The 16,217-nt window shown below is 41.1% G+C and overlaps 1 protein-coding gene and 1 long non-coding RNA gene across 6 annotated transcripts in view; one reads left to right on the top strand and one right to left on the bottom strand.

The window, feature by feature from the left end:
- RB1 (RB transcriptional corepressor 1) overlaps positions 1-6,006 on the bottom strand; it is a 183,806-nt gene extending 177,800 nt beyond the window's left edge. For 2 of the 4 annotated variants that reach the window (XM_055244934.2, XM_055244933.2), the window contains exons 1-2: positions 5,672-5,987; positions 2,317-2,443 (exon numbers count right to left, since the gene is read on the bottom strand). In XM_055244934.2, the coding sequence (XP_055100909.1) occupies positions 2,317-2,443; positions 5,672-5,808 (264 nt within the window). In that variant the 5' untranslated portion in view covers positions 5,809-5,987. Of the gene's footprint in view, positions 1-2,316; positions 2,444-5,671 lie in introns of all 4 variants that reach the window. The other 2 variants (XM_055244932.2, XM_055244935.2) reach the window with 2 other exon arrangements.
- Positions 6,007-6,090: 84 nt separating this feature from the next.
- Positions 6,091-12,066, top strand: LOC129464066 (uncharacterized). Of its 2 annotated transcripts, none has more exons than XR_008651419.2 (3): positions 6,091-6,235; positions 7,199-7,353; positions 11,769-12,066. It is a non-coding gene; the product is annotated as an uncharacterized lncRNA (long non-coding RNA). The 2 variants fall into 2 exon arrangements; XR_008651418.2 differs by lacking the exon at positions 11,769-12,066 and adding an exon at positions 8,297-8,731.
- Positions 12,067-16,217: the final 4,151 nt, after the last annotated feature.

Here is a 16,217-nt window from a genome sequence, read left to right as displayed (position 1 = left end):
ATGCGCTTATAAATCGAAAACTACAGTATGTATATTCACTAATACTCTTTATAATCAGCTATCCCTTCCAAAATTTCTGAACACTAAAAATCTAGTATTTTAGGAAGAGAAAAGTGAAGGAGCTCTGATCCCATTTAATTGTATATGCACAAAAACAGCTTTGTACATGAAGTACCCAAGTCAGTTAAAATATACATTAGATGCCTGGGGATTATAATACCCAAGTCATACATTCAAGATAGTTCAGTATTCCTCTCTTTTTAGATAAGAAATGTGAGACTATGTTCAATTCTTTGGAAATTATGACACTTGTTTTCTCCTTTTTACTGCCAGAGATTTTATTTAATGGTTTTAAACAATTTTCTTATGGGACATACATAAACACATTCTGCTGTGTTAATCAGATCAGTAAAAACAGATATATACTCTTATACTACCATGTTGAGAAAGTAAATTCATTAAAAGTATCTGTCTGAAGTGTAATCTAGCAATAATCATCAAGAGTCATAAAAATGTTCATAGCTTTTGACTTAGTAATTCAACTTATAAGAATTTATTCTAATAAAATAATCAGAGGTTCATTCATTAATTTATTTAACAAGTTATCAAGGACTCACTTTGTGCCAGGCATTATTCTTATGAATACAAATGTTTATTACATTATTTTATAGCATCAAAAAGTTGGAAAAAACCCAAATATCCAGTAAGAGTTAACAAATTAAAATACATCCAACAGCTAAAATATTATACTATCACTAGAAACTATATTACAAAAAAACTTTAATAAGAAAATGCTCATATGAGAAAAAAACAGGAAAATACAAAACTATGTGTAACTACATGTAACTATATGTAAGTACATGTATAATCTCAAATTTATATTTGAGATCTTATTTCCTAGGAACCTTGGTCAAGTTACTCAACCTCACTCTACTCAGTGTCTTCATCTGTAAAATGAACATTTCACATTTTACACATAAAATAAAGATTTTATATTTCATATCTCAGTGATTTTTAAATGAGTTATTTGTAGATTTGTAAAGTTGTTTTGTTTTTTTTTTTTTTTTTGAGATGGCGTCTTCTCTGTTGCCCAGTCTGGAGTGCAGTGGCATGATCACGGCTCACTGCAACCTCTGCCTCCCGGGTTCAAGCAATTCTCCTGCCTCACCCTCCCAAGTAGCTGAGATTACAGGCATCTGCCACCATGCCTGGCTAATTTTTGTATTTTTAGTAGAGATGGGGTTTCACCATGTTGGCCAGGCTGGTCTTGAACTCCTGACCTCAAGTGATCACCTGCCTGGGCCTCCCAAAGTGCTGGGATTACAGGTTTGAGCCACCACGCCTAGCCTTATTTTTATTTATTTATTTTTTTGGCAACAGGGTCTTCCTCTGTTTCCCAGGCTGGAGTGCAGTGGTGCGATCTTGGCTTACTGTAACCTCCGCCTCCCAGGTTCAAGTGATCATCCCATCTCAGCCTCCCAAGTAGCTGGGACTACAGGCACACACCACCATGCCCCGCTATTTAAAATTCTTATACTACTGCCCCAGTACATATAAAACTCTAGTAATTATTTGCTGCTTTTATTAAACATATACATACATACATATGCAAAGAAAAACATGAAAGGAATATATCAAAATATTTTCAAGATCCTGAATTCTAACAAAACTAATTCTGAGTCAATCAGGAAATCTGAACACTGATTGCATATTAGAAGGTATAAAAATTATTTTATAAGGTATGGCAGTGTTTTTTTTAAAGTCCTTGTATCATAGTGAATAAAATATAACTAAGACCTGCTTTAAAACAGTTTGGTGGGAGGCATTTATGGAGGGATTTTTTTCAAACTTTTTTTTTTTTTTTTTTGAGACAGAGTCTCGCTCTGTTGCCAGGCTGGAATGCAGTGGCATGATCTCGGCTCACTGTAACCTCCACCTCCTGGGTTCAAGCAATTCTCCTGCCTCAGCCTCCCAAATAGCTGGGAGTACAGGCACATGCCACACCCTGCTAATTTTTTGTGTGTGTTTTAGTAGAGACAGGGTTTCACCATGTTGCCCAGGCTGGTCTCGAACTCCTGAGCTCAAGCAATCCACCCGTCTCGGCCTCCCAAAGTGCTAGGATTACAGGCAGGAGCCACCGCGCCCGGCCTCAAACATTTTTAATGTTAGCAGACGTAAATTTCCTCTGGGTAATGGAATTATTATTAGCTTCTATTGTCTTTATATTTTTCTACTTTTCAATTTTTGTATAGTGATTTGAAGTTGTTTTTAAAATGAGAAAAAAAAATTTTCAAAACGTTTTAAGAAAATCCTTACCAATACTCCATCCACAGATGAAACTTTCTCCCAAGTTAACCAAGCTCTCTCTCTGACATGATCTGGTATCTTTAATTTCTGACATAACGCAGTAAAATCAGGTTCTTCTGTTTCTTCAAACTCAAGCCTACCAAATGAAAATAATCATATAATTGGCATATACTTATATAGCAAATTGATTCAGTACACACTTGTTTCAATAGTTTGCACATAACACTATTGTGAAAGAGAACATTATTAAATACTTTAAGACCTTATTTTATCTTAGAAAAAATTACACTTCAAATTTAAACACATGATTATCTTTTTCATGGTCATTCCAAAATAAGGATACCACACGGTGAAAAATATTTGCTTGCATGGTAAGTCAAATATACTTCAAAGCAGCAAAACACTTCTGTGAAGGAAAGTAAATGTAATAGCTAAAGCTGTTTGGGAAAATAAGATAAAGATAACAACAAAAAGATAAAAACCCATAGATAATATTATACAATTCAACGCCAGTGACTTTGTTAAACTGTAGTCTTCTCTTATCAATGTTTCATATAATCTCTCTACCTACTAGCACATCTTACATGATATGACTGCTTATTTTTGTCCTTTCCCCTTAACAAAGACAAGCATTCAATAAATTCTTGTTGGCTAATTCATTTCCATTCATCTAATTTCTATGTGATATCTACTAATAAGAATAGTATGAAGAATAATTAATAATTTTTGAGTATTTACTATGATCCTGTAGAAAGTACCTTAAACACATGGTTTCACTGAATCCCGACATCAGCCCTTTTAGATAAGTATTCTTATCTGTAAACGTAGACATTTACAGATGTCTGTCAAATCAGAGAAATTAAAGAACTTACCTGAGGTCTCAGCCGGTAAGAGGTAAACCACCATGTGAGCCCAACAGTCTAACTCTATAATCCACGCCCTTGACCACTATTCTAGACTGCCAATTCTTCCTTCAAAACATAGTTTTTGGTTTTTTTCTTGTTTTGAAATAGGGTTTCACTCTGTTATCCAGGCTGGGGTGCAGTGGTGAAATCATGGCTCACTGCAGCCTCAAACTCCTGGGCTCAAGGGATCCTCCCACCTGAGCCTCCTGAGTAGATGAGCCTACAGGTGTGCCACAGCGACTGGCTAATTTTTTAAAATTTTTTTTTAGAGACAGGGTCTTGTTTTGTTGCCCAGGCTCCTCTCAAATTCCTGGCCTCAAACAATCTTCCCACCTTGGCCTCCCAAAGTGCTGGCATTACAGGCGTGAGCCAACATGCCTGGTCAGCTTTTTTGTTTGTTTTTTTAAAGACTGGGGTCTTGCTTTGTTGCCCAGGCTGGCCTCCAACTCCCAAGCTCAAGCGATCCTCCTGCCTCAGTCTCCTGAGTAGCATGGACTACATGTACACACCATCATGCCCAGCTCGAAACATGATTAACCTTTGGTTATTTCAACAATGAATGTGGTATGCTGTTCCTACTGACAGTTTCCCTTCCAGCTACATTACTTAGGCCAGAGATAAGGCAACAGAAATAAGATCTCAACTCTCAAATCAGGAATGGAATCTGTCACTGAAAGTGCAGTTGGACTGAGCCTTGATTCCAACTCCAGGCAAGATGCTCAGCATCAGACTGCACGGCAGTGGTCCTACCCTTGCTGGTTAATTTATAGCGTTCAACTGTCTATGTTAATGAAACCCTTTGTGGGTATGGATAATCAAGAACAGACTGTATCTTGTATGGTTTTGACTTATAAGAGAATTTTTTATAGTTCCATTACTTAAAATATATAAAATGAGTTTAAAAAATGAAAGAAACAGTCCTCTTTTTTCCAAGCAGTGGCCAGAACGTCAATATTCCGGGTTACCCTACATTAGAGTACGCTTCCAAAGCTGTGTGCATAACATGGAATTCTTTAGAGTAGCCATTACTGCATTTTCCCAAGGGAAATTTGCAAGAATTGGATACATCAGAATTTAATCAGAAACTAAAGTCATGTCTTTTCCCAGAACATGCCCCAGACGTGGTTTTTAATTTTTTGTTGTTGTTATTTTGGTTTTTTAACGAATATGGTTTTTAATTGACCTATAAGACAGTCCATTTAAATATATAAATTTTTAACAGCCTTCCACGGGCCATTTCCTAAATCCCACTTCAATCTTTTCTGCCGTGAATTCTGTTAGTGTCTACCGAGTGGAAAGAAATGGGTGAGGGTGAAAGGATTTGGTGATGGACAAGAATGGGAGAGAAAATAGTGAAAAACAGAAACAAGTCCCATTCCCCCTGCAATGAACTTGTGGTCTCAAAGTAGAACCAGTGCTGACAATAATGACAATTACACTCTTTCAATCATAGCTATTTAACCATAAAGTAGAACAACCAAGAAAAGTAAGACGCTGCAATACAATAAATACTTCCCTTCAAGTTCTAGTGCATTCGTATGGACTTGCTTAAATTTAGATTCCACTTAATAAGGGAAAACGAAAATTTCCATTTAAGCACAGAACCACTAATTTTGTGCCAAAAAGAGGGGACACGAGGATCCTTGCTGGTTCAAAGTCAAAAGGCAAAATGGAAGAAATAATGAGACAAGCTGAAGCCGACTAACACGCAGAAGAGTTCGTCCAACAGGAAAAAAAAAAAAGTTTAGAAACTTTCAAGCACTTCTGATAAATGTCTCACGAAAGTTTTGCCCATGTATCAGTTCCTCTGAGTTACGCTCCATCAATCACTACAGATGGCTTTGAGTCCCCAAGGCCTCGATGCATTATTGTTCTAAGGAAACGCCGCAAAGCTCCTGAGCCGAGTATCCTGTGGGCAATGGACACTCAGGACCCTGCGCTTCTTAAGAAGTCCAAGGCTTTCTGGTCGGCCTCTCCCACGAATGGACTTCAGATGCAGTGCACGCCCGGAAGAAAATACTTCCCAACTGTTGCATCGCGTGAGACCAAAACAGAAAGTCAGACGACCACCGGAGTACTCCAATTCTCCAATGAAAAACTCTCCCACAGACACCATTTTTGTATTTTTACTTTTCATTTTTTGCGTCTGATGGACGCTCGCAACGACCCTCTGCCTCCGAGCCTCACAAGAGGGAACTGCACCTGTCACTTCGCTCAGGACCCTAGCCCCACCCGCCCGACACCTGTCAAGTTGAAGCCGAGACCCCTCGCCCAAGACCCCAGAATCCTGTCACCATTCTGCAGACGCTCCGCGGTGGCGGGGGGCAGGGAGGGCACCTCCTCCCGCCGGGACCCGGCCCCTGGCGAGGACGCGTCCCCGCCGAGCCGCCTTGGCGCCCGCCCTACGCACACCCGGGGCGCACTTCCCGCGTGAGGCGACGGCGGCTCTGCTCGCTCACCTGACGAGAGGCAGGTCCTCCGGGCCGCTGTCCTGCTCTGGGTCCTCCTCAGGAGGTGGCGGCGGCGGCGGTGCCGGGGGTTCCGCGGCGGCAGCGGCGGCGGTGGCGGCCGTTTTTCGGGGGGTTTTGGGCGGCATGACGCCTTTCCGCGGCGGGAGCCAGCGAGCTGTGGAGGAGCGCCGGGGAGGACGACGCGCGCGCACGTCGGGGCACGCCCCGTCCTCTCCCGACTCCCGTTACAAAAATAATTTCAACGTCCCCTGAGAAAAACCGGACGCGCCCTCCCCCGCCCGGCAACTGAGCGCCGCGTCCAACCGCGGGAAAACGTCACTTCCGCCCGCGGCGTCACGTCCGCGAGGCTCCCGGGCCCGCCGGCGTCTGTGGTGAACTGGGGCGCCGGTCGGTGCGCGGGCTGGGACGCTAAGTCATGAGGGATTAAACTGGGAAACCTGGCGTGGGTCCAGGCGCCTTCCAGGAGGCATCCGGCGCGGCCCGGACGTGTTTCTACCCGGAACCACCCCCTCCAGGCCGGGGTGCCCTTAACGGGGCTATACAAAGAGTCTGGTGGGTGACTGTGGGCCTCATCCCTATCCCGGGGTCTGATAGGGAAGACTTTCGGGCCCCGCAGGGAATATCTGGCTAGTGCACCCTCTGCGGGCGCGCCCCTCTCCCTCCCCGGGCGGCGCCCGCCCTCTCATCCCGCCCAATCCGTTTTGCAAAGTCGGCCAAAACGAAAACAAACTTGAAGCGCTAATAGGTGCTGAACTTTACCAGTCACTAGAAGATAGAAAATGTTAGACAGTTGCTGGCCTTTTGGGGATCACTGGTTAGGGAAAGGAAGGGAGGGAGCTGTGGGGAATGAACGGATAGTAGTGTAATAGAGGATCGTAGTGGTGTAAGAACGGGAAGCACCGTGGAAACGTCTAAGGAAGATTTTCAGGGGAGCAGTAGCTGTTGAATAGAAGTTTGTCAGGCAGGCCTGACATTTACTATGTACCAGGAACTCTGCTGGCCACCTTACATAATTATCTTGTTTAATCCCCAGAAACAGTCTTTTTCTTTCTTTTTTTTTTTTACTTTAAGTTCCGGGATACAAGTGCAGAACGTGTAGGTTTGTTACATAGGCATACGTATGCCATGGAGGTTTGCTGCACCTACCAACCCGTCATCTAGGTTTTAAGCCTGGCATGCATTAGCTAAGAAACAGCCCTTTCAAATGGGTAGTGTTAGTTAGTCTACGTTGCAGATGAGGAAACAGGCTCAGAGGAGTTAATTTGTCCAATACCAGGGCAGATGGGTAGCAGAGAATTTGAACTCAACTGTATTTGATTCCGCTTGTCCATTATATTATGTTGATGAAGAAAACAGTGACAGAGAAGGAGCATGTGCAAAGGCACAAAGACATCAGAAAAGAGCTTGCTGGACTACCACCATCAAACATTGGCTTAAAGCTGTATCACTTCTATGTCTTGGTATTTGTACCAATACATTATCTAGTTTGAGTACATGTTTTTTTCTCTTTGGCAGACACTGTTATTGCCCACTGTGAACTCGTCAACTGAGAAGGAATGAGATGGTTTATGCTGTGAATAAAATACAGTTGTGCTCTGATGTAAATCCCCTCATCCTGGAGCAGCTGAGCAAGGTCTAAGGCAGGAAGAACCTTCAAGCAGGTCATGGCTGTAAGCCTCCTGAGTTTATCCCAGCAAGTTGTATAAGGGATTATCTTTTTATCTGCATATTATGACATATGTGAGGATGTGTAAAGGTTTCGCAAGCACTGGCCTACTCAACAGCCAGTCCTACCTAACTTCAGAAATCTTTCTTGGGGGCAAAGGTCAGGAGATAGGGCCCAGGCCCAGGTCCAGCTACAAAGAATGAATACAATTAAAGTGCTACTTCCATTCACCTCACCCCAGATTAGTTTAAGCAAGAACTCAGGATGCAGTTTTGACTTTTGAAAGATAAGGAGTAGTCTGCTGGGAGCCTGATAAATTTAAACACAAGGATGGCACAGTTCTAAATATTATTAAATAATAGTAATAATATTAAGTATTACTGAGGATGTGACACTTTTGATTGCTGCAGCCATTGTAACGTGAGGCAAGCCAACCTTAGAGAAGGTAGAAATGCTGATATTGGTGCAGGAGGAATTTCAAAAGAATCTGGATCCTCAGTGTTACAAATGAGCCTCTGATTTGGCCAGCCCTGGAGCTGACCTAAGCTGAGCTGAGGTTTTCACTTGTTTGCAACAGAAAGCATCATGACTGATAATGTTTCTCCTGTGCGTACCTTCAGGATAGAGACCAAATCTTGGGTATCATCGTTGCCTTAGTACCTAGCACAGTGTTACACACACAGTAAATGCTTGCTTACTAAAAGTAGGGATGGCAGGAAAGTGAAGGAAAGTTCTAGGAACTGAAGTAAACTCTTCATATGTAGATATCACTTGCTGTATTTAAAACCAGTTTATCAACATCTAGATTACATTTATGTAATCTAGATTTATTTATTACCATGTTACAATTATGATAAAGAGATTTCTCTATTTACAAAAGAATGTATATCTTGATCATGGATTAATTTAACTATGTTCACTAGTATGTAAAATATATTTTCCTGCAGCCATAAAAAGGAATGAGATCATGTGCAGGAACATGGATGGAGCCAGAAGCCTTTATCCTCAGCAAACTAACGCAGGAACAGAAAACCAAACACTGAGAACACTGCATGTTCTCACTTATAAGTGGGAGCTAAACAGTGAGAACACATGGACATGAAGAGGGGAACAACACACACTGGGGATTACTTGAGGGTGTAGGGTGAAAGAAGAGAGAAGATCAAAAAACTACCTATCAGGTACTACACTTGTTACCTGGGTGGTGAAAAAATCTGTACACACCAAACCCCAGAGACACACAGTTTATCTGTATAACAAACTTGCACATATATCCCTAACCTAAAATAATAGTTTGAAAAAAGTGTGGTGTATATATCATAATATATACACATAAATAGATACACACACACACACACACACACACACACACACACACCATAAAATAGACCCAGGAAGGGGAACAACACACACTGGGGCCTGTAGGGGGGGAAGGGTGGGGAGAGGGAGAGCATCAGGAGAGCTAATGGATGCTGGGCTTAATACCATGGTGATGGGTTGATCTGTGCAGCACACCACCATGGCACACATTTACCTGTGTAACCTGCACATCCTACAGATATACCCGGGAGCTTAAAATAAAAATTGAAGGAAAAAATAATAAAATATATTTTCATCCACACAACTCAGAAGCAATTAAGTTCACCATCAAAATCTTTAGTTTTCTGTTGCACTACCAAAGAAGTATTAGAATTTTGGCAGAGTCTAGACCAGGCACGGTGGCTCACGCCTGTAATCCCAGCACTTTGGGAGGCCAAGGCGGGTGGATCACCTGAGGTCAGGAGTTTGAGACCAGCCTGGCAAACATGGTGAAACCACATCTCTACGGAAAATACGAAATTAGCTGAGTGTGGTGGCAGGTGCTTGTAATCTCAGCTACTCTGGAGGCTGAGGCAGGAGAATCACTTGAACTCAGGAGGCAGAGGTTGCAGTGAGCTGAGATCATGCCACTGCACTCCAGCCTGGGCGACAAGAGCAAGACCCTGTCTCAAAAAATATATATATTTGTATATATATTTATATATATATATATAATATATAAATATATATATAAATATATATAAATATGTATATACATTTCAGCAGAGTCTTAAAAAAATTCCCCCTGAACTTCTTGAAATTCGTGGATCTCTTCCAACCTGCTTGGTAATTTTAAGAAGATTGCTGTAAGACTTCTACAAAAAATATATGTATTTCTTAGATTTTCTATCTAGAGAGGGAACTCTCTTCAGTTTGAGACTCCTTCAGTGATATTAAAATTTGGGGAAGGGTCTAAAAAGTCTTCATCGGTCTAAAAAGTCTTCCTTCAAAGTTTTTATACCCCCAAGCTATCACACTATTTCCATTTCTTAACCACCTAGCTCCTTAGAAGGGTAGTCCCCATTGGTTCTCTCTGCTTCCCCAATTTCTCAGCCTGCTGACCCCTGGCTTTCTTTCACTACCACCAAGAGCACCCTACTGAAATCACTCTTTCAAATGTCACTGATGATAATTGTCAATCCCATGGCTTCTTTTGGTCCTCAACCTACTTGACCTTTCTTGCAGGCAATATAGTTAACCACTTCCTCTTAAAAATTCCCTAGTCTTCCACAAATCTATGGTCTCCTTGTTCTCCTCCCTTGTTACTTCATAAATTCCTTCACTAGTTCTCTTTCTGCCAGTCCCTTCAATGCAAGTGTTCCCTAGAGTAATGCTACTCAAAGCGTGGTTCTTGGACTAGTGTCAGTCTGCAAACTGTTTGTGTTTAGTCCACAAGGAAATAAGTACAGAAATTAAAAGGATAAGTGCTTAGCAGTGTTGATATCAATTTGACATTTCAGGAATATCCAAGTGCATGATCATTGGACATTGCTTGTTAAACAGTTCAGGTATTCTTCAACCTGGTTCTTGAGTTGCAGGTGGCATGGTTGTGTCCTTGTCGTGCAATAGTACGATATTACAATGAGTAAAATTTCAAGGTTTGTCACCTGCAACCCAAGAGTAAAACTCTATGAAAATGTAAATATTTATTTACTTATATAACTTGTTATTTTTACAATCATTTTCATTTTTAATCAAGCCTATTTTTTGTAAATTCTTAGCTAAATTAGTAAAATTTGTGTCATTTGTTTTTAACCCTAAATTATAGATGGCAAAACAATCCTTACTGTCCAATTTTGCCAATACAAGACACACATCAGTAATGTGTTAGTAATCATAGTAGTAAACTAAATAATGATCAGAGAAGTAATTCCAAAGAATTAAACAAATAGGAGTTTGTACTAATTTTACTCAGAAGTATAATCCCTTGTTATTGAGTTTATAGCCATAACTCATAGTGAAGTGCTAAAATCATTGCAGACTAATGAAACAATAAAGCCATCAAACTTAAAGGACAGTTATATACAAAATATTAAAAAACTAATTATAAATTTGATAAAATATCTGAGTATTTTCTATCAAAACAAGCTCCACATGCAAGAAATTCATGGATCCAAAATCCGTTTATTTCATTGAAAGATAACTTGAGTGACAGTTTTTGAAACTGGCTACTGATGAAAGATTGAAGATGAATTTTGAAAATAACGCATTGTTTCCATCATTAAGGATAAAAGTTAAAAGTGATTATCCTGATATTGTTAAATTGCTTTAACTCTTCTTCCGTTCCCTTCAACATATTTTTGAGAGACTAGTTTTTCTACTACTAGTGTTGTTAAAATAAAATATAAAAGCAATTTAGATATACATCATCTCCTGCAAGTAGCATGTTACCAATCCAACCTAGATTAGATAATTTAACAAGCAAAGAGCCCACTGATTTGTCACATTAAAACTTCAAATATTAACATTCATGTTGTTTAGTGGGAAATTGCTACTTCACTCCCAACTTTTTGTTAGTTGTTATGGCTGTGAAGTGATAAATATTAGGAGGATAATGGCAATTCTCTTTATTAATTATCTATCTGGACACTTTGAATAAACAATGTACATTTTGTAATTTTTCTTTCATTTATGTTCTGATGATTTTTATTGAAATGTAATTCTATTTCTGTTTAATCTAAAATGTGAGCTTGTACAATATTTGGTGTGCCTCTGTTTTCATTGTAATTTTTTGCAATTTGTTTCTATTTTACATTCCAAAGTGTTAATATCAGTTCATGACAAACAGGTAATGAAAAAGAATGAAAAGTTCCTTCACAGATAGTGTGGGAAACACTGGTCTTCAAGCATCTTCAATTCTCCTCTCTTCTTGCTCTATTTCAATCCCATGACTTAAATAACTTCCTATATGTGCATGTTAGATTCTTTCAGGTTTCAAGGACTAGAGACCTGTTCAGTTTATCTGAATTATTCAGGGTTAATAATAAGGTTTGGGGGGAAAAGTGAAGAAAACAAAAAAGAACCCCTGCTGCTCCACTTATGTATCTTTTCATCCCCCAGCAGCAGACTCCCCTCCTTCCCGCCATTGTGAATATTATCATCTTCATCTTTTTATATTGTACTACTGCTACACTGACCTTCTCTCCATGCCACCAAACCACACTCCTCAGTGCAGAGAATATGATTGATTCTCCTACTATACCAATTTCCATGAGCAGGACCAATTACATAATCTGCAGGGTCCAGAGGAAAAGAATGCAGAACTCCTTATTCAAAAATTATTAAGAATTTCAAGATGGTGACAACAGAGCATTCAACCAACCACAGGGTCTTTCTAACATGGAGAACTAAGTGACTACACAGGCTGCATGTCCACGAAGCCAGACAGTCTATGAAGGTAGGTCTATATCTGTTCTAACCAGTGGGGCTGCATGCCTAACATGTGCCTGGCACATAGTAGACATTTGACAAATACTTTTCCAATGAATGACTCTAACAACCTCATTTTAACTTAATTACCTCCGTAAAGACCCTATCTCCACATGCAGTTTCATTCTGAGGTACTGGGAGTTAAGACTTCAAAATATAAATTTGAGGGAAACAGTTCAGCCCATGACACCTGGGGCAAGAATGTTGGTGAGACTTTAAGCTCTCTTCTGATAAAGAGGCTAGCTATTTCTCAAAACAGATGGGGAAGGAAATCAAATATTCAAACAAATCTAGCCATCACAAAGGCTCTGGCTCATTTCTGGGGTGGTGGGGTGGGTAACAGAGGTATAAAGATAACAGGCAGGCCTTTTAAAAAAAGAAAAAGTTAAAACATTTTTCATAATGTTTGTATTGATCCAATATTCTCATGCCTTCAGTGCAGGCTCAACTCTGCCTGGCAGTGGCAAGGGCCAGGGCCAGTGACTGAAGCAACAAAGTGCCAGATTACTGCAGCTCAAGCCAGTGCAGAAAGCCACTGCACCAAGAGAGGAAATTCTTCCATTTCCAAGTGTGTTGATTTCTCCTCATCAAGGAAAACAGCTAAGGCAATGTGTTGATATTTTCTTTGACCAAGTCATCAGGAGTCACATAGACCTACAGCACTTAAGAAGTGGCTGTGACTAAAGGCACATCTCGTTCATTTACAACCCTTGTAATCCCAACCTTTGTCTGATGCACAAACCCTTCCCTAGTTCTCCCCACCACCACCACTGCACCTCCAAGTGGGGACAATGAATTGTTTCATTTGCATGTGGTTTTTCTCATCAAAAATATCATTAACATGAGACAGCCCCAAACCAAGGAAACCAGAAGTGGGGTTTGTGCTATGTCTTACTGAGAGCTTTCCCTACTTGACCAGACCCCAACACTGTTCTAGATTTGTCTCTTGTGGGCTACAGGAATACAAATATTTTGTAGTTTCCTCTTTTTTGTTTTCTTAATGGCTTGATGAGCCACACATGTTTCTCTAAATGCACAGATTTAAATTCACACAATTTCTGCCAACTAAACTTAATGCATTTTCCTCCTCTTCTAATCAATAAGGGCCATCAGAATGTTTTGGGTGAAGATGAGCAGAAGGTAAGAAATTACATACTGTGGGCCAGGTGTGGTGACTCACACCTGTAACCCCAGCACTTTGAGAGGCTCAGGCATGCAGATCGCTTGAGGCCAGGAGTTCGAGACCAGCCTGGGCAACATGGCAAAATCCTATCTGTACTAAAAATACAAAAATTACCCAGTCGTGATGGCACATGCCTGTTGTCCCAGCCACTCAGGAGGCTGAGGCAAGAGAATCACTTGAATCTAGGAAGTGGAGGTTGCAGTGAGCTGAGATCACACCACTGGACTCCAGCCTGGGCAACAGAGTGAGACTCTGTCTCAAAAAAAAAAAATTACATACTGTCGAGTATGGCCTAAAAACATAGAGAGACTATATTTCAATAGTATGACAGGATTATGTTAGCTGCTAATAACAGAATCCAAAATAACAATAGATTAAATGAAAGATTAGTATCCCAGGTAAAAGTCTAGAGGTAGGAATTCTAGGACTAAGTGAAGGTTCTGCTCAGTGAAGTCCTCAGGGACACAGGCACCTTCAACTCATAACTCTATCATCCCTGGAGGGTGCTTAAGGGTCCAGGATGGCAGCCAAAAGTCGTACCCACATTTTAAACAGCAGGGTGCGGGAAGGCATAAAGAAAAAGCCAGGGGCACACGCCTGTTCTCACTTAAGGAAAATTCCTGGAAACTGCCACAATACACCTTCGCTTACATCCCATTGATCAAAACGTGGATGCAAAGCCACACCTTACTGTGGGGTACAGGGAAAAAAAAATTTTTTTTGAGAATCATGAATTCATTAACAGAATTCAGGGATCTCTTAATACAGAAGCAAGGGAGAACAGCAGTTTGGGGACCATCAGAAGTCTCTGCTCTAAAGAACAATGTAAATACCTGGTGGTAGACTGTAACACTGATGGCCTACAATGAATCACACCTACTGACATTCATGCCTTTGTGCAGAGTTCCACACTGATGCTGGGCTTGGCCTTGTGACTTGTTTGGCCAATAGGATCTCAGCAAGCACCTTGGTAAGTGCTTGTGCATTAGGGCTTGCTGTCCTGAAATCCCGGTGCCATGTAAGAAGTGTGGGTTAGTCCCTATGAAGATGACAGACCACATGGAGAAAGAGGCTGAGCCCATACCCACCCACCTGCCAGCGAGAATCAGCAGAAGAACCAGTGAATCATTATTGCTTTAGTCATTAATTTGGGGGCAGTTTGTTATACAGCGATAGATAAGTGGTACAGTACATAGACAAATTTCTGCAGTTCATCGAGCATTAGCACCAAATAAGTATACAACAGTGTTTGGAGCACTAAGGAGAGTATGCTTAAAATTGTTTCCTTGGCCTCATGAAACAGAAATCAGCTCTGATTAGCAAGCAAAAAATGAGAATTTATTGGAAGAACACTAAATGGAATTAAAGAAATGCTGAAAACCAAGATTCAAGAAGGGCAGTATTTTAGACATATCAAGCAGTGTATATGTCACCTATAAGCCAAACAGACTGGCCTAACTCCAGGGCCATTGACCACTTGTTTTCCCCAACTGCCACCATAGCAACCAACTGTATGGGCTCTGCCCAGAGACTACTGAAGCAACAGACTTTACATGGGCACATCCCAATGGTTCCCCTCCCTTTCCCCAAGCCACACACATCTCACCTCCCACCCCAGGAGGGCTGAGATAGTGCATAACTGTTGGGCTTGTAACAAAGTGTAGCCGTAAGTGCAGTGGAGTTAATGTCCTTGGGGTAAATCTAATCAAAACAAGGTGGGTCCAGCAGATAAACTCTCCTTCCTCCACCCAGACAGATTGTTCTGAAACACAGTAGTCCATACTACCTCTCAAAATATGACCCTCATGATACTAACCAATCAGCCGGGTTTGATACCAAGAGGTAGCTAGTTCAGTAATACACTATCGTATTATTAATAGTTTCTCTTCCTTCTTTGCCTAGCCCATTCGTCTTCACTCCAGTTTCTCTCAAACTACACTCAGGCTCTGTTTTCTACAGAACCCAGGCTAAAAGACTTGGCACCAGGAGTGTCCTGCAGACACTCAGGATGGAATGCTAGAGTTGGGTTACTTACCGACCATATGGCAATAAAGACCCATGGCACGGTGAGTGGGTAGTTATGAAGCAACACAGTGATACCGTGATTACAAAGGCTTCCCACCTGTAGCTAATTGAGATGCAGTGCAGATAGAAGGTGGGGCATTGGGATAGGTAGTAGCCATACTATTTGAACAGTGTGGGGACAGTAACTGTAAGGCCTATAGAGGGGCTTGATTCTGTTGATGGAATTGTATACCTTGTAAAATAAGATGATGCCTCAGGGCAGCCACCTCTCACCTTAAGTCACACCATGAAAGCCAGAGGGCCTCTACTGGCAATTTTTAGTAATATTTAGTATAGTTTGCTTTAGGCTACAGGAAGTCACAGGAGCTGATTGTAAGGGCAGACGAGTTGAAAAGGCAACCAAATGCATGGACTTTCAGAGTCTCCTAGCCCACATCTTGTTCTTGAAAGGAAAAAGAGTATTACCTTAAGACCTAGGATGGGGCATTTGGATAGATGAGCCTAAGAATATTGCATCTTCCAATTTACCCCTGACTCTGTAATGTACTGGAAAAAAATTTAACAACCAGCTCTCAGGAGAGAGGGTGGTGGGGAAGGACATTTTAATATTTGCCAATTTCTGTTATGTAAACACTCCCACCTTGGTCAATTTCAAGCTACCAGCATAATGTCACCAAACACAGAATTAAAAAGAAATGCACACAAATGGCTTCTGCAAGGTGGAATGTGCTCACTGCAGCCTGCTAGTGCTCTGAGCCCTCTGGCTGGCAGAAGCAGCACCTCAAGCTTGAGGAGTCTTCTCTTGCCTATAAGTTATGTAATGACTCCTTTTGATAGGTGGCTCCCCAAAATGACTTGTGGCCATTTGCTAG

Source organism: Symphalangus syndactylus, chromosome 15 (genome assembly GCF_028878055.3).
Source record: "Symphalangus syndactylus isolate Jambi chromosome 15, NHGRI_mSymSyn1-v2.1_pri, whole genome shotgun sequence".
Lineage (NCBI taxonomy): Eukaryota > Metazoa > Chordata > Mammalia > Primates > Hylobatidae > Symphalangus > Symphalangus syndactylus.
This window is presented reverse-complemented; position numbering and strand designations above follow the sequence as displayed.